We start from the raw sequence: 27,298 nt of genomic DNA, 5'->3' as shown, positions 1-27,298 counted from the left end.
AAAAAGAGATTTAGTAAATTGTTCCATATCCTCACGTGCTGCTTTTACCAGACTGAGACCCAAGCCGCTCAGTAGTTCTACCCCACTACCAAATATTCCTGATCCCTGGGCTGTGACTTGGGACCTACAGACGTAAGCATCCCTGCTCCAAGTGCAGTGCCCATGTGCTCCTGTTCTAGGCACTGCACCGTCCCACCCCAGCTGTCTTTAACTGCATGGCCATGCAAGAGCTTCCTCCAGGATGCGACGGCTGGCCCTGGGGACAGCTTTCCAGCAGGGAGTGGTGTCTGGGAGCTGTGGGAGAGAGCTTTGTGCTCTCTGCCTTGGAATGGAGACCAGCTTCAGGCGATCGCAGGGCTCCTCTCCCAGCCTTGACTCCATTCTGCTCACATCCGCTGGCTGCCAGCCTCCAGCAGGTTGGTTTTAATCTATTGCGTACATAGCTGCGCTCTGAAAGGTCAAAATAATCCTGTTTGTTTTAGCAGAAGGCGATTAAAATGTAAATTTGTTGACAGCAACAACGACGAACACTGTGCCCCTCAAAACGCAGCGGTGCTCCATCCTTGCAAGACACAGACCCTCCCTGCACGGGGTTTGTAACCCCATAGCCCCTCCTGCATGCCCGGCCCAGGCTCCCAGCCTCCAGGAGCACCAAGCCACTGTGAACGGGGACACGTCCTTCCCTGGGCACGGGCCACGCTGCTGACCAAGCTGCCTGGGGTGGCCGGGACCCCCTGCCTGCCAGCCCTGCCCGGTGTGCGCCTGCCGCATGGGCTCAGCCAGCCTGTTCTCACGGCCGGGCAAGCAGGGTGCCACCGCGGTTTCCCCCAGGAAACGTCACCTTCCCCGCGGCTGTGGGCAGCCACCCCTTCCCGGCACGCAGCGCCAGGCTGCCCGGCAGCCACCGGTCCCGGGCCCAGGGGATAACGCAGCACCTGGCCCTGGCACCCCGCTCTGCCGGTGGCACAGGGATGCCGGGCTGGCACGGGCTTCCCAGCCAGCACTGCCTTCGCTGTGCTTCCCTCGGTCTTCTGGTGCTAATGACACCTTTATTACCGAGGTAACTATTTTTAAAAGAGCTAATTAGTTATCAAGGTAACTATTTTTTAAATGAACTAATGAAATGTCTACATTTGGTATAATTACACCTGTCCTCTTTTAATTATCAGACACGCTCATGGTTACAATGCATTGGGTGTATCTCCTTTGAAAAAGACACGACTTGGCATTTCGGTCACACAGCCTTCACCTGGAGCGGCGCAGGGACGCTGACCTGGGGTGGCTTCAGGCAGCTCATCAGAGAGCAGGTCACATTTACACAGCACGGGAGCAAGTAACGGGAGTTTCCACGGACAGCAGAAAGCATCGCAGGCAGATGGGAGCAGCCGAACTCTTCCGCACCTCTAAAATACTGCCATTAATAACCATTTGCAAGTGCTAATGGTGCACAATATAATATCATCAAGGACACACTGCAGCAAGAAGGTGACAAAATAATAGGTGGTTATCATTAGCCTGATAAAAACATCCCAATTAGCGAAGCACACAGAAATTATGGGGATTATTTTGCAGTCGTCGTTACAATTACGGTAAGAACAGAAAATTACGCACTGAAATAACTCCAAGCACACCTCAGACCTCACATTACAGGCTCACTTCTCGGGCAGCTTGACCTGAGCATTTTTCTCGGGGTCGACCTCCAGCTTTGCCCAGAGGCTGGCACCGCTGGCAAAGCCTGGCTGCAGCTCGGTGCGGGAGCGGGCTTGGCCAGCCCGGCGGGTGGATAGCCCGGCCCTGTGGCCATGGCAAGCTGCCTCTCAAGCCACTGGGGCGCCAGACCCCGGCTCAGCCCCTGACCGAACGCCGCTGCCAGCTGCCTGTCGCTGCGGTGGCACCAGCAAGCCCGATGCCCACAAATGGTGCGTGTGGCCGAGAGCCGCGTGCGGTGCGGGCAGCTGTGCTGAGACAGGGCAGCTGTGCCCCCGCGCCGCTGAGCCCCCGCGCAGGAAGGGGCATCCCCAGCTCCGGCCAGCTGGCACAGTCCCCTCAGTACAGCTGCAGGCACTGCTCAGGACACAAACGCACAAGGTGGAACCCTTGCTTCGTGCAAACTTAATAACAATGAAGTACCTACTGTGATGCAAAGCACCAGCAGGATCCAACCCCTGCCTAACCACAGACTAAACTGGTTGTACATTTAATAAACCAGGCAAAGTAATTTTATACTTTATAAATTCTTCAAGCAGAAAAGACCTAACAATATCCCTTTAAAACATCACCATTGCTACATAACTTCTCTAAAAACAAACCTTTGAATAACAGCCACCCAGGCACCAAACGACATTCTTTCCTGTTGCCAGTTTATCTCACATTACAGAAGCTCATTAATTTCTAAAATTTTTTTTTGGGGGGTTGTGAATTGCAGTATCTTAATAGGTATTGCATTCTATATTTATGTCATTTGCTTCTTGTTTCTCTGCAGGGAAAATGGAAACCTAGTATAATAAATGAGAAAATGATGAAAACTTCTTGTACTCTGTAATCATAATAGTTTTCTGAAATGGAACAGCATCACCTACGTACAAAGCAACACCAGCTTCTGGCACTCTGGAAATTTTTGTTCTCTGTTCTCTGGAAAAGAATGGCCATGTGGGTGTCGATGGAGACGTCCTTCTTTCAGCCAAGCCTCCCAACTCGCCAGGGTGGCAGGGGCAGCCACGAGGACGGGTGCACGGGGGCTGACCTGTGCTGGGCGACGTGGGGGCACATGCCCGCGGCTGGTGGGTGGCTGGGGCGAGAGGGCACATCTCCAGTGCCCTCGCTATGCTCTGTTTGTACCGCTATAGTTACCACAGACATTAATAGTTAATGGTCATATTGATGCAGCTCTTGGCGGGGACCCAGTGCAAGTCAAACCAACATCAGGACCGGTGTCGGGGGGGCCCGGCCAGGCTTGGCCACTTAGGCCCTCTGCCACAGCCAGGCACCCTTCATAAAATGCCCCGGTTACAGAAATGCGTTCGTCCATCCCCCTGAGACGTCAGTGCCCCAACACGTATCTTTTCTTTTTTGTGCTTCTCCCTTCGTGCATCTGTTCCTGGGGAAGGAATAAACATCTACTTGGTAACAAGTCAGGGTGTTTTTTTAAATTAATCTCAATCCATTTTCAAGCAGATCTACAATGCGAAGCAAGGCAAGAAAGCAGAAAGAGAGACTACTTTGTCCTCATTCTGCACAATGCGGTCCCTCACCGCACAAAGGAAATTTTCAGTGGTTAAATACAGCCATTAGAAAAAATTGCATGTAACGCTGCCAGATTTGTGAAGCAGAAGGCAGGCATCAGCTGGTAGTATATTGCTCAAGACATGGCACATAAAAGATTTAATAGAGTCCCAGATACCCTGAACATTCAGCTGCTGCCAAATGGTTTGTATACAGCTGCCTTTGCTTTTATTGCATTAAAGGCATAAAGGGTTTGGAGCTTGCATTTGTGATTCAGGACATGAGATGTGCATTTAACATCTCCCAGTTCAATCTCATTTTATGGGGCCCCAGACAATGACAATGCCTGTGTTGTCACCGTAGCTGGCAGCTTCTTCACCTGAATCCAGGACAATCTTGGGTCTTCACTCAACAGCTCCAGCTGTCTCAGTAATTTAGAGGAGACTAACAAGGACCATTGACCTAGGTGATATTAAGTAACAGGTTGGGCAAACCTACTCTCAGTTTTGAAATACCTTTCTCGGAGGTAAGAGTTATCATTAAAAAATGCAATACATGAACAGAAGTGCTCAGAGATGCCTCTCCACTTTGTGCACAACGTTTGTTTTTATCAGCAAAAGTGGTTAAGGAGTTAGCCTGACTTTGTTCAACTCTCATGAGCACCCAGGAGATTTTTGTCACCACCTCTCCCAAGGGCAGACGCGCAGCGCTGCTCCCTGCCATCCCTGCTGTCACACGGCACCACCTAGAGAACATCCTCAACCTCATTTGTTGCAAAGCTGTCCCTGCGGCTTCCCATTGCCAAAACATTTCACCCTCTGTTGAGCTGACAGCAAATCCATCCATTTAAAGTGTCCCAATAATCAGTGAGAGAGAGGTGTGAGAATGGCCAAAAAGCCCAGGGATGGGAAGCCAAGAGGAACCTCTGTGGCAGAAGTGGGCATCCCAGCAGGGCGTCCCTCTGCTGTGGCAGCACCAGGCACCTGGAGGACCCCTCTGTGCCACGCCGTGCCATGCCAAGCTCTGGCAGTGCTCCCATGGGGCAAACAGACACCACATGGAAACATGGCACAGCACCCAAAGCTCACCTGATTTTCCTGTAGCATCTGAAAATCAAGGAGCGGGACAAAGAGACCAGCTTTAATTTGAGAAGAACAAATGAACAGCAGCCTCTGGAGTGGGAGCAGCGAGCATGGCTCTGAACCGCTGTCCTGGAGTCAGCTTGGTGGTGTCTGTTTTCACCAGCTTCCAACTGGTCCAGGGAAAACACTAAGAATTTCAAATAGCAGACCATAATTTAAGGTTTAGAAACAAAACCAACGAAACAAAAATGAATACTGGGACTAAATAAGTATAACATGCTGAGGGACTTACACTTTTGACCAGTTCACCTTCTACTACCACCCACACCACAACTCTAATTTGCAGGGATGAACCTTGCTCTTTCTGTAGGAAGCATACACACCATTTACACTCTTACACAAACCTGACTTTAGGATAAAGCCTCAGGATAAACTTTACTCTTTAGGATCAAAGCACTCTCCATCACACCATGTACTAAGCACCAAAAGCAGAAACGAAGTCCACAACCTGCCAGGAATTATTTGGCTTCTTATTCCCCTGCATCACACTTATGGAGCTGTTGCTTACAAGAGCTATTTCTATTTTCTGCCTAACCATGGTGTAAGTTGGCATGGAAATAGGGAGTTGGGGTTTGGGTGTTTTCTGGTGTCCAGGGGGCTCAGACATTATGTCCTTTTCAGAAGGTGGGGTTTTTTGCTCTTGTTCCTTTAGGATACTTTCCCCAGTCGCCTACATTTTTGCTGCTCTGTATATTTTTCAGCCCAACTTGCTCTTTCTTAGGCAGGCTTTGCCTTTTCTCCTTTAGAAATCAAATAACTTTTTTCCTGCTGATTCTGAAGGAATCCAGTGGGCTGAAATCCCCACTCAGATGAAAGGTCATCTAATCATTTAATAGCACGTCCTGACTTATCTCAAACAAATTATAAAGGGACAGCACAATTTGTCTGAGCTCAAACAAAAGCAAGTAGTTTGCATTCTGGGCAGGATCTGCAGAGCTGATAATACTTGAGATTGCTTGATCTCAGCTGCACAAAGATTATTTTTTTCTTCTGCAAAGGCAGATGTCAAATTAAGGCACCCGTGACCCTCTCCTCTGCAGGACGTTACTGTCACATCTGATGCAAATACCCACAGCTGCGTTCAAGAGACCTTCCTTTTGCTTCTGAACAGTGAGAAGCAGGTTTTCTCCTTGAATCGCTCAGTGGCTTCTGCCTTTGAAAGACAAGACAAATGCGCCATAATCCTTACGTACACAGACACTTCATTGACTTCGGCTGAGAGCCGTCAGGAAGTTTCAGCGTACAAAGCTGGATTTTGCTTATTTTGGGTTTAGAGTAGAGTCAAGGCTCAGCATCAGCAAGCACTATGCACCAACATCGAACACCTTAATCCTACACAGTGGTGAAAAACAGCCGAACACTGCTCTAGCTTATAAAAATGCTTATGTGGAGTGGTTGCACCCTGCCCACACATACTGATTTCTGCTCCAACTTCTGCTGACCTCCCTTGGGTATTAATGTCTGGATTCCCAATACAGAAAACCTACAAAACTCCAGTTAGACAATGAAATGGTTAAAAAAATGTCTCTGTATTTCCTTTTCTCCAGAGATGAAAAGCACTGCAGTTGTAAGTGGTCATTCTGGAAACAGCTGTGACCCTGCGATGATGCATTGATACCTCTGGCAGAGATTATTTGATCCCAGCAGCCCTCTCCAACCGTTAATCATAGAATCATAGGATCATAGATTCATAGAACCATTTAGGTTGGAAAAGACCTTTAAGATCATCAAGTCCAACTGTTAACCCGGCACTGACAAGTCCACTACTAACCCGTGTCCTCAGGTGCCACATATACACGTCTTTTAAATATGTCCAGGTGTAATACCATTTAAATACCTGCTGGCCACACTATGTCTGGTAGAAGCCAGGATGCTCCTGGCCCTCTTGGCCACCTGGGCACACTTCTGGCTCATGCCCAGCCAGCTGTCAACCGGCCCCCCCCAGGCCCTTTCCCACCAGGCAGCTTCTCAGCCGCTCTGCCCCAAACCCACAGTGCTGCTGGGACTGGTGTGACCCATGGGCAGGACCCAGCACTTCCACATGTTGAGCCTCATATAACTGGCCTCAGCCCATCGGTCCAAACTGTCCAGATCCCTCTGCAGAGCCCTCCTACCCTCAAGGAGATCAACACTCCCACCCAACGTGGTGTTACCTGCAAACTGGCTGAGTGTGCACTTGATCCCCTCGTCCAAATCATTAATGAAGACATTAAACAGAACTGCCCCCCATACTGAGCCCTGGGGAACACAACTTGTAACCGGCAGCACCTGCAGCAGTGGTTTTCAGCTCTCAAAAATAAGCCAAGCCTGATGAAGTCATGAGGAACTACCATAAGCAAAAGCACAACCCAAATCTGGCCTTAAGCTTTTACCCAGCAAAGGAACTATCAGTCACCCCCACACCAACCACCTCCTGCGCTGGTGGCCTAGGACCAGAGCCCAGAAGACATGAAGCATTGGGCAAGAACCCAGTCCAGCCTGCAGCGCTTCTGCTGTGCAAGCTCAGCGAGACCTAGCAGTCACCAGGCCTGCCAGGGCCACCAGCACGGTGTCCCACAGCTGGGTCCCACTGAGGTGCAGGCTGGAGCAGGGCAGGGTGCTGGCTGGGCTACCAGCAGAGCTCATTCTCTGTTCTTGGCCTGCTGGAGCCAAATTCCTCTCCATTTTCCCCAGTAGCTATATAGCTACCATCTTACTTGAAACCTTGAAACATGAAGCATAAACATAAAATTGCCCGTGGCACCCAAACGCATCAGGAGGCTCTGGGACCGCCTGGGGAAAAGTCTTCGCTCCAGGGCACAGCACGGCAGTAGCCTCAGGAAGGATGTTGAGGAAATGGGAGATCTGCAGCCTCTGGAGCAGGAAAAAACAAGTTCTTTATTCAGAAGGGCCAGAAACAGTAAGGAGGCACTTACGATGATGTATAAACAGCTCAAGCATTTTTGGAGAACTGAGTTCAGTTTTGAAAACTAAATGTTACAGAAATGGGGAGAAAAAAAAGAACTGGTATTTTGTGATAGGGCCACATAAGCACGTGCTTGTTGCACCTCCACTAAGACCACGCCAACCACTGGGCTCACAGGGAGCATCTGGGTTAAATACCAGTCACTCTAGTACAGCTGGAAACCACCCACAGGTGCTCAGTGAGGGTTTGAGACTTTGAATACAGACGGCAAAACCAGGGATAGCCAGCTCTTCCTCGCCGAGAAGAGCGAGAAAATTGTGATTACTGGTTCCTTGCAAAGCGGAGTGAGTTTGTTGAGCAAACAGAAACAGTAAAGCAGGTAAGAAAGGGTCTGCTGCAAACTATGTGTTGCTCTGTGGCTGAAAGAATAATGTCCAATATTGATTTTTAACAAGTTCATCTCCTTTAGACAAGCTTTCCTCTAGTGGCTCACCTGTTAAACCAAGACAATAAACTGTTCACTTTATTCTTAAGAAAGCAGTTATGTCTGATCAGCTGGAGGGAAACTGCTGTCACACTGTCTTTAAAGCATAGTTAGAGAGGACTTTATTTGGTAATTAACCAGAGCAATGCCCATGTGGGAGGTGAGCGGGACAGCTGCGGTGCCGGCAGCGGGCAGGATGGGTCTGGCTCGCACCGCAGGCTGCACCCCCCAGCCCCCTGGTGCTGCCCCGGGCTTGCAGGGACCAGCGCCTCCAGGACCCCTCTCTGCTTTGCCGTCTGAGTGCGGTTCTGTACCAAGAGCCGCAGACAGAATCTTACCAGTTACATAAAAAACCCTGAAATAAATTCAAAGCTGCTATCAGGAAAGCAACAAACAGGGATCATGCTATTCTGAAGAGAAACAGAAGGCATCTGACACAGCCGCAGTATCACTGGACACATTTAACAGTAATCTTCATATCCATTTTGTATTATGATGGCACTGATGGTAACTGAAATATAATCTCTGCCTAGTAATTAACATCTGTGTAACACTTGTAATTAAAAAGATAACATTAACTTGTTCTACAGTTCTCATAAACATTAAGGATAAAGCCAGCTAATCACTTTTTGTTTGTTTTTTTTTTAGGCATAGCCAAGATAGCAAAGCTTAAAGCTGCCTCCTAGGTTTATCTGCAGTGATATAATTAAAGTATCAGCGATTCGTTAAGCACATGAACCATGGTGAGCAGCTGGATGAAGCTCCATGGGAACCATTTACCTGCTTTCCATGGGTCTGTCCATAACTTTTGTGGCCAACCAGGAAGGACCCCAGGACTAAGGTCATCCCCTGTGGCACTCCACACAAGCCCAGGTGGCATGGGCCATGGCCTTGACCCACCAGCATGGCCCCACGCTCCCTGGCTCCAGCTGCCCCAGCTGCTTGTCACTGCTGCCGGTACCGGCTGCCACCGCAGGGAAGGGGCCAGGCTCAGTCTGCAAACGATGGGCTCCACCTGGAACCAGGAAGTCTTCACTCCCAAGTCCTCCCTGTCTGGCCAGGGGCATGGTCCCCTCAGGGCCACCGGTGTCTGGAAGTGGCCTGTACCACTGCCTTCCCTTGGGGACACTCCCTTGGTCAAAACCTCCCTTGATCCCTGTAATTACCATGCTGGTTCCCAGCTACTGCTGTGTGACAACCCGCCGAAAACAGCACATCCTGCAAAGCCACAAAAGCATGTGAGTTACGGGTAGTATCAGGTGTGAACTGCTGACAACCCCCACTGAAAATCACCTCAAATTTATCAAATCAGATTTATCTAACCAAAAGCGTTCTCAAAAAGGCAACAGTCGTGTTGACTCTGACAAAAGCAATGACCTGGCAGCTGGGTCCTGGGCATCTGACAACACTGCCCAGCTCTGCGGATGTCCTCCTCTCCCAACACCAACAATGAGCAAACAAGGAAGGACAGACAGACAGACAGATGTGCTCTCTTGAGCACAGCTGGAAGTGCAGCTATGAGCAGCACGAAGCTATGCACCTTTGGCAGGATGAATCATAGACAAAAAGTAAATTGATAATTACCTGATACACAATACAGTAAAATCAGCTGATCTAAGGGGAAAGGGCTGGGGCTGAAGAGCATGTGCCCCCCCCACCCCCACCCTGGCCCCCAGAGGCAGCTCCCTACAAGAACAGGCCCAGAAGAGGCACCCAACATCTCAAGGACACTGGTCCCTTGAAGGTGTTCCCCCTCTGCGGTTGCTGACCCAGAGCTTGGCTCAATGAGTGCAAGAGGTTGGAAACACTAAAGGCAGCTGGCACCGCAGGAGCCTGTGCAGCTCCTCACCGTCCCCTCAGGGCTGGTCCTGGTGGAGGGCATTCGGGGCAAGCTGGAAAAGTTCAGACTTGTCCCTAGAAGAGCTTCTCTGATGATGTCATTGGCCCAGCGGGCGATGGGTCTGGTGCAATTGACAGGGACCTCACGGCACCCTGGCGTGAGCCCCCAGCTGCAATGAGAGCCCCACGGCCCCAGCACCCCAGACACCCCGGGGAGGGGCTGAGCCACCCCAGCCGAAGGCACAGTCCTAGGAGCAGGCTGCAGCTGCACGCAACTTCTCCGTGACGCTTACCCCACACTCAGCAGGGACATGTTACTATAATACTGTCTGATCCTGAATAAAAACATACTTTGAAACAATCAAAAACCTTCATTGCTTGATTGTGCAGCTTATTTAACCAGAACTTTGTTCTGGGAACAGTTTTGACAGCAGTGTCTCTGGCAGTGTTTTTCCCAACTATTATCTGCAGCACACAAAGACCCATTTAAAAGAATGGGACATCTGCAGCTCTGGTCCCAGCGCCATTCTGCACAGCAATCTTCTGTATTATGCCATGTTGACGAACCAGGCTTGGTGACACAAACACGCGGGTGGCTGCTGGCCATGATGACAGCGCTCCTCTGCCTTTCCACATCTCTCCAGCTTTTGGCTGTGCCTCTGGACTGGGAAGGCACTGCTCGGGGCCAGGCCTACAGGGCAGACCCTCCCTGCGTTTGGATGGTCACCCATGCAGTTGCGATCCTCAAAACAATGTACACTTCCAGTTATAATGCTCAGATCACTGCTCCTGCCTGCTTCCACAACCTGCCCGGCTTACAGACTGGGAGCACATGGCACCAACAGGTACCTCCTGCTGCTATTGGGCTGTTCTCTGCAAATACCTCCACATCACCAGGCTCCTGACGGGCACAGCAGCAATGCCATATGGCCAGTCTCCAGCCTTCACGGACGGCTCCGTGCTGCGCACATCGCAGGGCTGCGCCCAGGCACGGGCACCCGCCCTCCACAGGCACCCTGTACTGTAGCAGCTTTTCTGCAATTAATGGTTTCAGCCAGCTGGGACCACTTTATAGCTACATCTCTAAGAATAACAACAAGAATTTTAAAAATACAGTCTCCCCTTCATATGCAAAGGTCAAAACCAGAACCTGCCTACTCAGGTATAAAACAAATTCAAAGGTGTAAAGTTGCCATGAATGGAAAATTACTGTGATTCCCAGGAGCCATGCTCTAAGCACAAGGTTGCCAGCTCTGCCTTCACATCTTCAAGAGCTGATTTTGTTTTCTACTCCAAACACCTCACCACGTTTCACATTAAGATATCTGTCATGGAGTCTTACAACTTTTACTTTTTCCCTGCTGAAAAGTTGTGCTTTATCACAAGATTGATGAAGGACTGGTTTGTCAGAACACCATAATCGTTAAAATCCCTTTAACTTGGTACTGCTGTTAGCTGCAGCCGAGTTGTAACAGTAGCTGATAAAACTTTTATTCATAGCAAGCCTGTTGTTGTTTTCAGGTCATGTCAACACCTCCATTAAAAATCCCTTTCTCAGCTGCTTATGCTAGAGACAAAACCCTCTTCTGACCCAAAATAAAACCTGCTGTTCAGGATCGCACTGCAGCGTGCCATACATCAATACACTTAACTCTGCAGTCCTAAGAACGTGTTCACGTTCTCCTCTCATGCAAATCCGCAGACCTCCGAAAAGCTCAACAGACCCACACAGAATTCTATCATCTGCGAACAGGGCCAGCCCCCTGTGTACCGATAAAGTAAAACAGACCTCATAGGTATAGCTGGGAGAGTGCTCAAAATACATAAAAAACTAGGCTTGCCCATATTATTTTTTTTTTTTCTTTTCCAGAATGAACCGTATTTCTGTCTTGGTGTTGACATAAACGGCACACAACCAGCACACGAAACTATGTCGGGAAAAGCTTTCCTGCACAGAGCAAGCGGGGAGCCGAGCTCTAGTTGGTGTCTACCATGGAATAATTTCCCAGTTCTCCTGCAAGTATTCACGAGAGGGGGATGCAGAATGTTGTCTACATGCTCTAAATCCTATGATTTAAAGCAATTTTAAGTGGTTCAAATGAAGCACTTCCTTTTAATGTCACACTAAGAAAAATGATGTCTTGTCAGACATTAAGCAGATGTTTTTATAATTGAGTTTTGGATATGGGTGATTATTTGACTTGCAGTTCCAAAAAAGTGTAGATTCCTTTACCTCATGAGAGACATTAATGCAAACAAACAAGGAAAAACTAAAGTGACAGCAACATAAATCTCAGAAAAAAAAAGAAAAAGGAGCATTTTCCTTTACTTTTGTTTGTCCTCATTCTCCACCCTCTCTCCTCTTCCACACTAGCTATTATTAATTTGATAGAAATTATAGTTAGTCAGATATCTCAAAATCTGATGTCTTTACTAAATTTGAAAACAAAAAATGTGGGCACTTTGGATCACCCTTTGATCACAGTCTTGAGAACGCGTCTTCACTGGTGCGTGGCCTGGCTTTGCTGACCTCAAGGACACAGAGCTGCAGACCCTCACTGGGGAGGTTTCAAAGTGGACGGGAACCGTGTTTCCCACTGCACGGATGGCTCCGCCGAGAGCGGGGAGGAGGACAAACAGGGAGATGTGTTCTGGAGCTGTCACGCTTCCTACGGAAAGGCTGTTAGGCATCTAAATTTCTGTGTAGCTTTGATCACGCACTCATATCTCTTCTGGTTTTTTCTGGCTTTAATATAATTTAAAGAAGAATGATGAAAAATCAGGCCAGCCTGTAGAAATCCATGAAGACGCCATGACCCACCTACTTTCTGCCTTTTGGATGGATCCAAACCTGGATCCACCATTCACTCCAGCTGAGCAGCACTCCATGGATTTACATGAGGATCTGGACCACTGTATACAACTACAGACAACAAATCCTTTCTGAATAAAATGTGGAAAGTACGTCTTCCTATGGCTGACATACGTTTTGAGTTAAGTCTTGTATTTGGACTCATCTTTTCATTATGGCCATGATTACATTCTGTGATGTTTTATATGCTGGTCAAAGAGGCAGACAAAATGATTTTTTTTAGTTACATATTTGATAAAACTTGGGAACAGAGAGAAATCTAATTATTTCCAATGAAGAATGGAGGGCTTTATTTAATCTCTGAACGTAAATTAATGTTGAAGCTTTTCCTGATCCCAAGGCAAGAACACTCACTGTGCTATTTTGAAAAACCTCATCACTCATCTTGAAACAGCGCTGCTGGGCAATGGCACTGAAAGCAATGTGGCCTAACTTCTTCATTTGTTGGGCTGCTGCCACAACGTGCCTCCCAGGCACCGAAGTTTCCATTCCACACTGAAGTAAATAAATATAGGTATAATTTTTCAACTAAGAAAGAAGGGGATACTCATGTTTCACAGTGCAAAACCTTCAAGAGGTAGGTTAATGCCACTAAAGCAAAAGGCTTTCTTTTCCATCGGCAGGAACTTGCTTCATCGTGCTGATGTGCTTACCACCAAATTGCTACAAAGGGATCTGCCAAGGTAAGCATCTCCTCTAGTGAAGGTCTTCCATACTGAAAGACCTCCTTTTTCAGTACCAGGCCCGAGGTATTGCAAGGAAACCCTAAGAGCTACCACACCACAGACACCTGTGCCTCCCATCATAAAGATAAGCAAAGCCCACTTCATTAAAAACAGCTGATATGCCAGAGCTACAAACCCCTCCCAAATCTTTGTATCAGCCGTTGGGTCTGCCAGCTGGCAGTCAGAAATCAGAATAACTATAAATAATTGTTACTTGACAGCAAATACCTCTGTGCACATGTTGCACACAGCATTAATTTCTCCATCGACCACAGCACCACTCTCCAGGTTTAAAGTCAGTAACTTTGCTGGATGGAAGTCTGACCAGGTTATAGTCCCATCTGTTCATATTTGCTTTTCAATATTGCAATAAAATCCCTAGTATGTTTCCTGCAGGAAAAAGGACAGTTCAAACCTAGACCTTGTAGGACCTGACCAAACACAGCTCTATTTTCCCTTTTTCCTACACACCCAACACTCAACACAAAGCTTTTGGAGGGCCACCAACAGAGACCATACTAAGGAACTATCACAGTATACAAATGGCAAAAGTGTCAGTGAGAAAATACCGTCTTGGAAGGGAGAGGATTAATGATAATTTGCAGTTAATACCAACTTGGCACGCCTAGCACAACTCTAGTAACTACTGATGAATTTCATTACCACCATTGTTGACCCTTCCTTTAGAAAAAGCAAGAAAGTGAATGTTACGGCAGCTCCTCAAGGAGATGTCTCCTCCAACTCCACCATCGACCTCTACACATGCAGAAACTCAATATACAAAATATACCGAGTCCCTTATCCATAAGGAATCTCTCGCAATTCTTCTAACGATTGATTTCTGTCACTGTTGGCTGTGACAAAAAAAGCTGTAGAGGCTGGGGAGATGGAGGTCCCTTCCAGACGGAGGGCACAGGGGCTGTGCACAAGCCCGGACACACAAAACCTCCCCTGCTCCTCCTGGCTGGTCTCCTTCCGCCATCACTGCAGCCACCCCACCGGCTGAGCCCAAGCAGATGAATCACCAGCAGACAAGGGGCTGCCTCCACCCTGTTGTCAAGGAGCCACAGCATTGCTTCACAGGTCAGACCTACCAAACAGTACTTAATTATATCGTATTACCAAAATGAAGAAATATGCTTCAAGTATTCAAGGGCAGCAAAGAGGATCTTCCTGCTGTGGCTCTCCTATCAGGCATCTGTGGAGCTTTTACATTTCCACTCATTAATGCTGCTGAGTTATTCACCATCCCTCAAGCGGCCCATCATCGTGCGTGTCTCTATGAACATCAGACAGCACTCACAGAGCTGAGTCATCGCTGTGACTTCAGCCTGGCTGCCCAGAGGAGCCAGCAGCTACCCGACCCAGCCCTGCATGACCAATGGCAAGCTCATCGATTTCAGAGCAAACTGCGCTCACTGGATTAGTGGCACAGGGCATTGGGAAGGGGTAGATCAATACCTAAGCTCATCACTGCCACTGAGCAGCAGTGCTTGAGCACAGCTTAAATTCCACCTCCATCATGGAGGCACTGCCCAGAAGAGGACCTGCTGCCAAGAAAGGTCTCCAGTTGGAGTACTCTGCCCAGGAACATAAGATACTTTCCCTGTCTTATCCTCTCTGATAAGCCAAAAGATAATAGCAGGGGGCTAACATCTATTTTTCTCATCTTATGCAAGTGCTCTCCATAACGTTCGCATTTGAATATACTTCCCTACTGAGGAAATAAGGTACAGCAGAGCAGAGCCGAGAGCCGCGGCATGCAGCACGGCACGTGGACCTCTGCAGTAAGGCACACGTCGGGCACCGTTCCCTAACGGAGGAGCGGCGGCCAAACAAGGCTCCTGCGTCCCTGCTAAACGGCACTTACCAAAATGGCAGCTGCGAACAATGGGTTGGTTGTTATTTAATCATCTGTATGGTTTGGTTTAACCGCACCATTTGCTGAATATGAACAGATACATATTTTATACCTCATTGCCCTTTATTTTGAGGCATTTTTAGCACTTACTTTTACAAAGAATTCTTAGATCAAAAGTAATATAGCACAACAATCTTACTGCAACTCTGTGAGTGAACAACACTAACAGAAGGATTCTTGGTAGATTTTGTACATAAATAGTAACTAAACGGGAGGCGAGAATGAAAAGCAGAGACACAAAAGACTTCTGTTTAATAAATACTGTTACTTTCCTTTCTTTTCTTTCTTTAAAAAAATTCTCACATATTTACAGTCCACACTGTTTTCCCGAGGGAGGTAGAACTCCTGATCCTACAGAAAAAACACAGTTTATTGCAACTGTGATGGGTCAATAGGATTAAAAAAAGCATAAAACATTAGAAAAGCATATTTACAATTGTTAAAGCAATACTATAGTTAAGGTTTTATTTCAGAGAACACGACCTCCAGTTTGTATGAAAATGGAAAGCACTAAATTTAGAATTCATCAATGTTTTCATTCCTAATCTTTTAATTTTATCAGATTATTGAAACAGCTAGTATTTTTGCTATCCATATTCTATAAACGAACATGCCTAGAACTATCCAGCAGGTGACCCGTGCTGGGTTGTATCTGACAGCCCCTCCACTGCCCTGCCGGCACCCACACTGCCGCAGAGTGGTCACATTGCACCCTGGAGAAAGGAAGACAGGCGGAGGAAAGCATCATTCTAGGACTCAAATCCACTGAAAATCACATCCTATTACTTATGCTGCTCACAAAACGTGTTCTTTCTTTCATGGCTGTGTTCTCCGAAGTTCTTCGCTCGTGACAGGCTGAGCAGCTTGACCTTTCCCTCTGCCTGTTCTTTGATTCCCTGTTTCCCCAAGGCCAAAGGTAGAATTTAGCAGAAAGATAGAGCAATAGAGACAAAAGAAGACCAGGGACCTAAATGACAGAACAGAATACAGACAAGGCACGAGAAATAGTATTTTCTGTTTCTTCCCTACCAAACCCAAGGCCAGGCTGGACGGGGCTGGGAGCAGCCTGGGCTGGTGGAAGGTGTCTCTGCCCGTGGCAGGAGGGTGGAACTAGGTGGTCTTTAAGGTCCCTTCCAACCCAATCCATTGCGTGATAAACCCGTCAAATTTGGGCAGAGAATGAAATGAGAAGCACAGAAGTCCCAGTGCGTACCTGCCAATAGCATGCTTGGACACTGTCAGAAGAAGGTTTCTGAAGAGCAGCAGGGTCTCAGGGGCACTGAGGCAGCACGTGCCCTGCACCGTCCAAATCAAGGCAGTTCTCACAGGCGGCCAAGCCCTGCACTGCTGCACACGGGGTGCTCTGTGCAAGGGACTCAGCCAGCTCATCTGCTGCAACGCAGCGAGGTTTTCTGTGTCTGTACAAACATTTGTACCGCACTTGGCTGAATTAATTAATTGTCAGAGAGCAGCTAGACAAATATCAAGCTTCGGGGAAACCGGAGAGAGAAGGAGCTCTTTGCCACTTGTTATTGGCAAAATGGCACACTGTGAAACAAATATACATTCCTGGTTTCCTTAAATGTTTCCTAATGAAGTAAGTACTCTATATAAATGCAGGTCAATTTTTTCAGGAAGCTTTTTCCAGCCATCAGAGAATGAAAATACTCGTGAAAACATCCAGTATGTTGCACTTTGGTAATTCCGGCTATTTTCTGACCATAGCACACAGGCCTCAGATGTCACGGTGTTCACGCACCGTCCAGCTGAACAAAAAGCAGGACCATGCCGACTAAAGGACTCGGTAGCATGCCTGGACCTGAGGGGTTCACTTAAGCTGAACCACTGCACAAAAAGGAAAGGTCTATCTGAAACACTTACCTGTATTGACAGCAAATGACTCCAGGATCCCCAGATTTTGTAAGGGAATGTGGTCAGACATTATGATTTTAAGCAACACCATAAATAACCAGGACTGAAGCTAACCTGGACAGATTCACCCAACAAATTGTGTAGCTTTTACAATGCAATTAGGTAGACAGACTGTAAGGCTCATTTGCTTCCCAGGAAATAAAAGTTCTAAAGAAAGACTGCCTGGAAAACCAGAGCGCTTTTGCGAAAGGACATCTTATGTCAGCAACATGTCCTGCCACTTTTGAAGGGAAGATACCCGTACAGGGGCACCCAGCTCATTACACAGTTTAAAAAATAATACATAGTTCACACCCATAATGTTGGCCCTTCCTCCCTGTGGGGCCAATGATCCACAAAAGGAAGGCAGCACCTAATAAACATTAAGCTCTGTGTGTTTGTGTAGGTATGTATATATATACATAGCTCTCCTAGTAGGAGCCAGTTCCACAGGTTACAGGGTAACACAAATAAAAATCCTGTTCTACCTTTCAGATGCAGTTCCACAACAGTAAAGCTGCTTGGCTGCATGGCTACCAAGTTACCACTTGGGACACACTTGCCAGCATGGGGACAGGGACCAAAGGCTAAGGTGCAGAGGAACACAGGAAAAGGCACCCAGAGGCCAATGCAGAAGGTCGCCAAATTCTGAAGCCATACAAAATACAAATGGTATGCAAGTAGAAATTAAGTAGAAATGGTACACAATACCGACACAGAGGTCTCTGACACAACTGATTGGTGTGCAGCTTGGGGCAACCAGACACTGGGCAATAGGACAGTCACGGGAGGAAGAGACTCCATCCCAAGCAGAAGTAACAAGAAATGCACTCTCATGGTCTTCCCGACCTTATCACATGAAATACCCAATCCTCCATACAACCCTTCTGATCCACCTCTAAAGGTCTATTCCACAACAACAACTTTTTCCACATCCTTTTTGCCTGTCTCCAGAATCCATCAACATAGTTCATCAGGAAAACAGGGCAAACCACTACCTAATTCTTAGAAGACTGGAAAAGAGGCAATTTCAAAGGAGAAAGGCAGGCAAGAAAATTGGAAGGAATAACAGCACATCATATGCTCGTCAATAGGAAAGACGCTTCCTAGTAAGTCTGGCTCATGGGAAGCTTCTGTCCCGTGGCAGCTCCAGCCTAGGTGCTGCCGCTGACTTCTGGTGCACGACACAGGCACCAAGTCTCTCTGTGTCCAGTCTATCATTACAACAATCCTTTCTATTGTTAATTGTATACCAGTTGCACCACTTTCTATTTCTCAAGTTCCATTTTTTCTTCATTGCTGAGACACAGAAAATCCTAATTGCCTTTTACTGGCTTGTGGGAAGCTCCTGCATTCGCCACAGAAAAACCACAACAGAACTGTACCAGTACAGCATTATGGATTTGGGTCTGTACTATTACCACAATATTCAGTTTCAGTTTTTAAGCAGTACATAGATACTTCAATAGGAAGTCATGAACCTCAGACTTCTTTGAATACTGATCGAACCCACAAGAAGAAATACATCATGTGAAGAAAAGGAGAAAGTCTCCTTCTGAAGAGGTATCACTGAATTATGGTGCTGCCAAGGGTACCAAAATGGGTACATCCTACAATGGTCTGGGTAAACCCAGACAATATTTACTTTAATAAACTATTATAAAAGTGCTTAGAGAGTATTTGCTGTATTATGCTGATATATTCATAATTTCATAACAACAGAGGACACTGTTCCTTATCATTTATGACATTAAGCAGTTTGAATTGGACCATGAGCATAACAGAACATGTGAAACTCAAGAGCTGCAGCTTCTAAGGACCTGCAGATGACTTTCATGTACAATGGAGCTTCAATTTTATCCTTGCTAAATCCTGCATCTGATGCTGAACCACCCCATGCTGTTAGTTCAATTAACTGGCTTGTGGAGGTGTGTGGTATCATGGCTTGTCAGAACAAAAAAAAATTAAGATCCTAACGCTGGTCATATTTAAGCCACTGAGAAATTTATAATTAACATTACCAAAGCAGGACACTTTGTTTTTGGTTTTTTTTTAACTTTAAAAATAAGTCATTTTTATGCCAGCCATGTTTGACCAGCAGTCTGGTGTTGGCTGCATGGCTTGAAGACCGGGCACAGACTCTTGGGTTTTATGGCTTATGGCTAAGCACAGCTGAACCAGAGATTTTCTTATGGGTCGTGCTATACAATAATCAGATTTTCAATTATTAATCCAATTAGGTGCCAAATTATTCTGCTTTCTGTCCTCACAGATGGATGATAGTTTACTGAAATTCAGTAACACATTTAGGTTGGGTTTCTCGGTAGCCACACCATGTAACCCAGCTCTGCCCTCTCCTGCTCCCACTGCTATTCTTGTGAGAGTCCATGAGACTCCTGCAGAATCTGGAGATCTCCCATGCTCAGCATCTCATACTCCCCTCAAAGGCCTTCAGATCTCTGTCTCTTTACCCCATAATTAGGTTGGCCCTTCTGAACACAAGTGTCAATGATTCAGAGACACCTGCCACTTAATGGACAGCACATGTTAAGCCATATAAAGGTCTCCTTAATCAGAGACCTAGAAACGAGATTGCATTTGTGGCTTAGGCACAGGGGGGGTGGTGGTGGTATGTGTGCATTTTGTAGTTTGAATTTAATATTGAAAAGTATTGAAAAATATTAATATCAAAAAAATTCACATGCAAGAGCTAACAAGAATTAGAGCAGGGAACAGCTATTTAGCCTTGGCGCATACATGGTAATATATGTGAGAAAAAATTTCTGCTGACACAAAGCCACAGCAAGCTTTCATTGCATTGACGGGCAGAAGCAATTTTGCGGTTCACCTCAGGATGTTGCTTCTGCTTCCAGACTAAGAGGAGCCCCTGCAGTGATGCCAAGAACGCACACCCCACAAAGACAGTCACTGTTTGTCTATCGATTACGTCTGCCACAGGCACCACCTGCTTCTCCGTGCCAGTGCTCCGAGCACAGAGCTCTGTCAGCCTCTGAGGCTTCCCGTGCAGCACCCCTTGCAATGCCTCTTCTGGTACTTATGAGTGTGAAACAGCAGTGATAGCAGCGAATGCAAAACAAAAGCAGCACTACCTTCACACGCAGGACACCCAGCACGGGTTTTGTCTGGCAAAAGGAGATCTGAACGTCCAGCCAAGTCCAGGCACAGATAATGCAATAAAGGAAAATCAGGCAAAGAATATGGCAGAGAGATGTCCAAGAGGGTCCAGCCTGCAGTCCTAACTGGACAGAGAGCTAGCTTGGGTTAGTAACAACAATAACTGAACGTACATTTGCAATAGTCACAAGTAATTGGAAATACACCTTGTTTGTAAAAGGGCACATGAGAATGTGCTGGACATTCCCACCCATAGGGACTTCACTGCCACCCTCCTTTTGGGCAGCTGGAGACAACTGTGGGACTCTGATAGGGGATTTTGTGGAGGAAAGAGAAAATGCCCATAAGAAAGCTTGGCTTCTGCCTCCAGCTTACAGGACTGAGCTGTACCCTCTTGGGAGTTGTTTCTTTTGCCTACACCATAACAGCACTGCATCATTTTACTCTTTAAAGCAAACAAGTACTTCATAGTCTTTACACAAACATGTCATGTGGAAGATGTATTATGGATTTGCTGTCTAGGTTTCCTCCCACTAACGACCTTTTTGCAAACTGCAGTAGGAAAGCCGTATATGTGCCTATCACTAAGTGACTTCAGGGCTGAGACAGCCCTGAGACAGGGTACAGGGACTGAACAAGGCTGGGCTGCCCCAGAAACAGCAGCATCTTCATCTCCTTTACTATTTTCAGGGATTACCTGATCCACAGATCCCTGGTTTGCAGAGCAGAGCAAGTGAAAAGCAGATTCTTCAAATGGCAACGCGATGACAAGTGCAACAAGGCAACTTGAAGCCTACAAAGGCACCGGTCATGGCGGCCAGCAGGCACATCCCCCGCGTGCAGCAGCACAGCCAAGCAGCCGGCAGAGCCTGTGGCAGCAGCAGCCTCCCCTCACTAGCTCTGCCTGGTTGCACCTCTGCTGCCCCAGCCAGAACAGCGTGCGGAGCTGGGATGTCACCACTGGGCCCTCCAGCCAGATCTGCTGTCGGAGAAAGCCAGAGAGGCATTTTTACAAGGGCATGTGATAGGACAAGGGGGAATGGTTTTAAGATGAAAGTGGGGAGATGTAGATTAGATAGAAGGAAGAAATTGTTCCCCGTGAGGGCGGCGAGGCGCTGGCCCAGGCTGCCCAGAGCAGCTGTGGGTGCCCCATCCCTGGCAGTGCTCAAGGCCAGGCTGGATGGGGCTGGGAGCAGCCTGGGATGGGGGGAGGGGGCCCAGGGCAACGGGGTGGACAAGATGGTCTTTAAGGCCCCTTCCAACCCAAACCATTCTGTGATTGTACAACCCCACTGTCATGGAAATGAGGGTGTTTCATCTTGCTGCTCACAGGCACGGCATGCATGCTGCAAGCGCGTACATCTGCCCTGCCACATCGCAGGGCTGCCCTGGACACAGTGGTGCTACCTTCCCACCCCGCTGTACCTTACAGACTCAATTAATGACATCCCTATTAAACAGGCTGGTTTGTGCCAGGGAACAGCATTTGTTGCTGCAAGGAGGCTCTCACACATGGATGAGTCACTCTGGGCTACACATTTTTTTGGAGAGGGATAACACTGGCTTGGAGCAGGCATGGATGGGCAGAGGGGTGCACCTGGCCAGCAGTGCAGGGCCACATCCACCGGGCCCATGAAATCCAGCTGGTCATCATCGCACCGCACCTCACCGGGATCGCCTGGCTGCCAACTTTTAGCTTACAGATGTTGGGTTTCATTGCAATTACAAACACAGACATACTTTTTCCTTTTCATTTCATGCTAACTTTTTAATAAACCAAAATATTTATATAAAATTATATAAAACTTTATATATTTTTATATATTTATATATATAAAAACTTATATTTCATGTTTCCTTTTTTCTTTATTTGGTAAAGTTCAGAAGCAACAGGGGGAGTAAAAAAACAGGAAAAAACCCCAAACAAACAGCTTGTTTGGAAGTGGATACCAGAGGCAGGTACTAGTGACATCCCTGGGGCCACCAAAATTAAAGAATGAGAGGGATGCAAGAGTGAGGAAATGAGGGACAGGACCATTCAGCACCTTTGCTCCTCTCTTTTCCATCACTTACCACTGTTACAATTGCTAGTGACAGTTTATCACACTGCCAACACAGAACAAACAGCGCTGGCACATCCTGAGGCATCACCACTCATGCTGTGACATTTTGAATCAGTGCATCCTGTGGGAAAGTCGGGACCGCTGCTACCCACAGTGGCAGCCTGCCCTGAGCGCCACGTCTGTGTACTGCCTGCCCCGCTGCCAGCAGTGCCAGCCCCAGTGGGGACAGAAGGAGGACGATGGCACTGTGTCGCACCCAGACCTACTTCTCCTGTTTTCTCTAAGAGGAGCTCCACTGCATTATAACACAGGCTCACATCATAAGGGATCCAGTCTGCTGGACTTGCTTACCTACGGCTTCATGAATTAAACATACGTGCTTGCTTTCCTAAGAAAATGACGTTAAGGGATTTTTTTCTTTCACACCCACACCTACCAACTTCTAGAACTGTTGGCCAGTTTCAGCCAGATTTTACAGATGGATGGACATCTCAAAGACATAAAAGTTCCTCTCGGCTTTGTGAAAATCAATCAAACAACACAAAAGACAGAGATCCAGAAGGAGGGAAAGGTTCCATCACTAATTAAACCACATTATTAGATGCCAGGGAATCCTCATGAATTCATCACACCAAATCAGACTTCGCTGCTACGCATGAGTTAGTAGAGACAAGCTTTGTTCTGGCAACAAGACACTAGGTCCTCTGGGTACTGGTGCACTTTGATAGCAAAAGATAATTGACAAGAGAAAATGACAGAACTTCAGGCAAGGAGTAAAGAGGCAATTTTCCCAACAGCTCTGCAAGCACGAGGTGGAGCATGTCTACAAAGTGTGGGGGAGCAAACCAAATGAAAACATCTTCTGGGTTGTTTTGTAGTGGATAAGGAGAGAGATTGGCTCATGCACAAATTTTATCCTTGGTTGTGCCTAAGACCTGCAGTGCATTTCTCAACTCCCAACGCGCAGCTAAGCCCAACCAGCACACTCTGTCTGTCCCCCATGGCTCAGGAGAAACTGTATGAGCAGGGACATCTGTTGGTGACTCAAGAGAGGGTGTCACATACTGCACAGAAAAGCCATCCTTACCCCATAAAGAGGCTTCAGCAAAATACACAGGAGACCTCCCCTGACACAAGATGCAATGAATCAGTGGACAGAGTACAGTGAGCTCAGGGTTAGTGCCTGTTTGAGAATAAGCGTTACATTCAAATGCCACAATTTGCAGCCAGCATCCAGATTTCCTCCAAGACTCCTGATGACTAGGAACCAGCAGGTTTCAGGACTCGGGAGGGACAGAGGCTGTCTGAGCCGTACAATGAGAAACCGTGGGAGTGAGTGGCAAGCCTGGCACACAAAGCGAAGCCATTGCACTCAACAGCCAGCTCCCAGGAGCTGTTGCTCATGCATGCCCCTCTGCAGCAGCCTGTACCCCCCCCCCCCCCCCATGCACAGGGACTGCCCAAGAAGGGGGATGCAGCAGCCGCGCAGCCCCAGGCAGGCAATGCCATCCCTCCACTGCACTCTGCTCTGGGGCAAGTCCCCACCAACCTGCGGGGGTGGCCCAGGGGCCATCAGTGGATTTTTAGGTGGAGGAGGGTGCTTCCACCCTCCGCTCTCTTACACCGCTTTCCTGTCCACAGCCTCCTGGCTGCTGGCATGAGCATTGGTTCCACCTCCCGTCCCACGCTGGCATGACTCATCCACAGGGAATGACGGGGGGCTGAAATAAACCCCAGGCAGTTTTGAATGCAAATGTTAATAAGGCACTGGGTATATAATAATAACAAAAGTGGGCAGCTTTTACTATAAATCACTGTCTTATGAAGTCTGATCCTTCAGAAGCCCCCAAAACAGGTCCCTGGCAGGAGCACACAGTGTCATCTCCCAGGCCTCCTTCCAGCTGAAGTCATTGCTCACTCCGTCACTTGTCACTGCTCACTCCATCACTTGAGATCATTCCGCAGCATTTTCTGCTCTGTAATTTTACTGCTGCTGCCCCACAACCCGAGATCTGGACAGTAAGGTAGTGATGGACCACATCATCACTTCAGCTTTTCATTCTTGGCCGTCCTCTCTCCTGTGGCTTTACCGATGACACACTTGGAGCTTAGCAACATCCAAGAAAGAAAAAAAAATAATCACTAAATACTACCTAGGAGGTTGCATCAGAGGGAGAATCCTGCTCCATGTGCTCCATGCTTTCTCAGGCACCCCTTCCCGGTCACTGGCAGATGAGGGGCTTGTGCAGGGAGCTGCTCCTGTGCTGCACGCTACGGTGAAGCATGTTCTTCACACCACTATTCCTGTAATTGCGTATCTCCTGCCTGGAGGACCCACAGCATCCCACACGACACCCTGTGTAGCTTTGGGGACCAAAGAGGACAGTGCCTGACCAGCGCTGGTGCAGCCACAAAGGCTTTCTCTCCTCAAAGGGAACCGTGCCCAGTGAAAACTCACCCAGGCAGGGCCGGGTGGTCCAACACCGGGGCTCTTTGGCGCCCTGGGACTCACAGGTATCCCCCACCTGGCTGGCCTGCTCAGCTAACCCCACCAACCTTTTGACAAGCACATCTCCACCTCCGGAGCCTCCTGGCACCACGGCAGGCCCTGGGCCGGGGCCGCCAGCAGTGTGCGGAGGAGGGACAGGGCCAATGTCCAACGGGGGCAAACCCTCGGCAAAGGAACAAGCAAGGGCAAAAAATACCTGTGGCATTTTAATGCCAAAGGGTTACATTCCTAGCCTTTCTTCTGGGGCAAAGCCCCAACATTTATGAAGCTGGAAATAAAAGACAAAGGATCAAGCTTGTGTTGGTATCAAAGAGGGATTCAGTTGAGAATAGACTTTAAGGGAATTTTATTTACAGTATGTCTAGTGGGTGCGCGTTTATGACCTTTAGAAAACGGATTAAAGCTTTTCGATACCCAGCTTCAGGCTGTGTGAATTATTAAAGCGACAAAATCATTAAGTTGAAGTATTTTTGCCAGGCAAAGCACGTTACAAGCAAGCTTTCTTCGGGAGGGTCAGCCAGGGGCACCCTCAGGGAGCCAGCCCTCCCGGGCAACCCCCTAGCAGGTCTGAGGGAGGGGGGATGCTCTGTCTGCAGCTGCCATGCTGGGACAGCCGCCCCTCACCACTTCACCCCGTCCGTCATGGCAGCCTCTCACCCCGTCCGTCACCGCAGCCTCTCCCCTTGTCCCTCCCGCAGCCTCTCACCCCATCCCCCACGGCGGCTCCCGCCATGGCTCCCACCCACACCAGCAGGCCGTGGGGGTTGCCTGGGGACCCTGTTCTCCAGGCCTCCCTGTGCAGCCTAACAGCTATAAACACCTCTTTACTACCAGGCAGGTTCTCCTCAACCTTCACAGGGTCTATTTTAATGGGACTTCACAAATTAATTTTAATGGCAACTTCACCAATTACTTCACCAATTACTCAAAAAAAAAGAAAAAGAAGAAACATGAAAGCGGCGCCCGGCAGAGCCCTGCAGACTGCCCGCACTGGCCCACCCACCCCACAACGTATTTGTTCACTCTGGCAAACTCTATTTTCATGCCACTGCTCATTCCAGACCCCACCCTCTCACTTAATCCCCTATTTCTAACAGCAGACAAGGACAGAAATCCATGCTGAATCCATGTTTTTATTTCTTCACAGCAATAAAGTGGAAATAATGAATTCCCATAACCCTATCCAGTTCTGTATCCCTTGGAAAAGGTTGTGGCGACTGATTCGAAGAACGGGGAGGGAAGCCCAGCGGGAGGAGGAATACAAGAGCGGACACTCTCAAATGCCTCCCAGTTCAAATGGATTTAAGAAGACTTAAGCCAGGAGATGTCAATTTTTACAAAGGGAGATGTCAGGATACCTGCAATGCAACCAATGCCTTCTGAGATTTCCAGGTCTCGTCATGTCTCTTGTGAAGCATAATGAAACTCAGAGCATGTCCCCCATTAAAACTGGGGGTCACAAACTGCCTCACATTCTGGAAACCCTCTCCTGGCTACTGCTCCTTGGGTAACGGCAATGGAGCAGCTAAAACCTGAGCAACTGCCACTGCTTGAGAAAGGAGTCTGTGCTACAGCAGAAACGCAATGCTCCTATTAAAATACTGAAAATCAAATAATGTTACCTCTAATATATATGGAAAATATTACACATTTGCTAATTTGAGTAAACATGGAATTGAGCATGAACTTCCTTTATTAACAGTATATTAAAGATGATTAAACCCATCTCTAGGAAACAGAAATTGGCTGGTTTTTACAGATACACCAGAGCCACAGCTCAGGGGCTCTCCAGTTTCTTCAAAATCAAAAGCAATTGCTGAGTTCATTTCTCCTTCATTTGGTAAGGTTTCTGTACCAAGGGCCAGTCTGTCCTGAGAGGTGCACAAAATAACAGTGGAAAGCAAATGCCTTGCCTGAAGCTACCCAGCAAGTGGCTGCCTCCTAGATCCCTCACTACAAGATCACACAGCATCACAGATTTCACAGGTCACTCATTGCACACTGAGAGTCTAAACCCCCACTTTGAGATGGACAGGACGCTGCTTCCTAAATGCCTTCCTGAATGTGGGCAGAAGTGCTTAAATCAACCAAAGCAACTAAATTACTCATAAATTTCAAATAACAGTTTTCGGGTAGGTAGTTCTCCATTTTCTGTAATTAAATGAGAGTTGTAAATTACTTCATAAATGTAAAAAGCTTTTCTCAGTATCAAAGGAAATTTGGCATATTGACATAATTATCCAGAAAGATGACAGATTAATCATTTCAGCATTTTGTTGAAAGTGTATATACAATTCTGATGCCTGATAGACTGCTACATGCTAGACTTAACCTTTCTTTAACATAAACAGAGAAGGAATCAGCCGTGAGGAGCAGCTCTCTTCAAAGCCAAAAAGGTCCTACCCTGGGACGAATATTTTTTTCTCCTTTTCATGGTCTGAACAGAATTAATTTTCCATCATCAAGTGTTGGTGCTTAACAGAGTACAACCTCTTTTCTCTGTAAAGTTTACATTTGGAAGTATGAGTCTTCTCGTATGGGCTTAAAAAAAATGTTAGCTGCTATTTTTT

At 47.5% G+C, this 27,298-nt stretch overlaps 1 protein-coding gene across 2 annotated transcripts in view; it reads right to left on the bottom strand.

Moving 5' to 3' along the window:
* The window catches only part of STK32C (serine/threonine kinase 32C), a 98,247-nt gene that overhangs the window by 17,618 nt on the left and 53,331 nt on the right, over window positions 1-27,298 (bottom strand). Inside the window, exon 2 of one of the 2 annotated variants that reach the window (XM_080403424.1) lies at window positions 1,274-1,472. The exons of the other annotated variant lie outside the window; for it this stretch is intronic. Coding sequence (XP_080259550.1) covers window positions 1,274-1,366 — 93 coding nt within the window. The 5' untranslated portion in view covers window positions 1,367-1,472. The remainder of the gene's footprint in view (window positions 1-1,273; window positions 1,473-27,298) is intronic. 2 annotated transcript variants of the gene reach the window in all.

This window comes from Falco punctatus (genome assembly GCF_963210335.1).
Source record: "Falco punctatus genome assembly, chromosome: 9".
NCBI lineage: Eukaryota > Metazoa > Chordata > Aves > Falconiformes > Falconidae > Falco > Falco punctatus.
The sequence above is the reverse complement of the archived record's forward strand: the minus strand, read 5'-3'. Positions and strand labels throughout refer to the sequence as shown.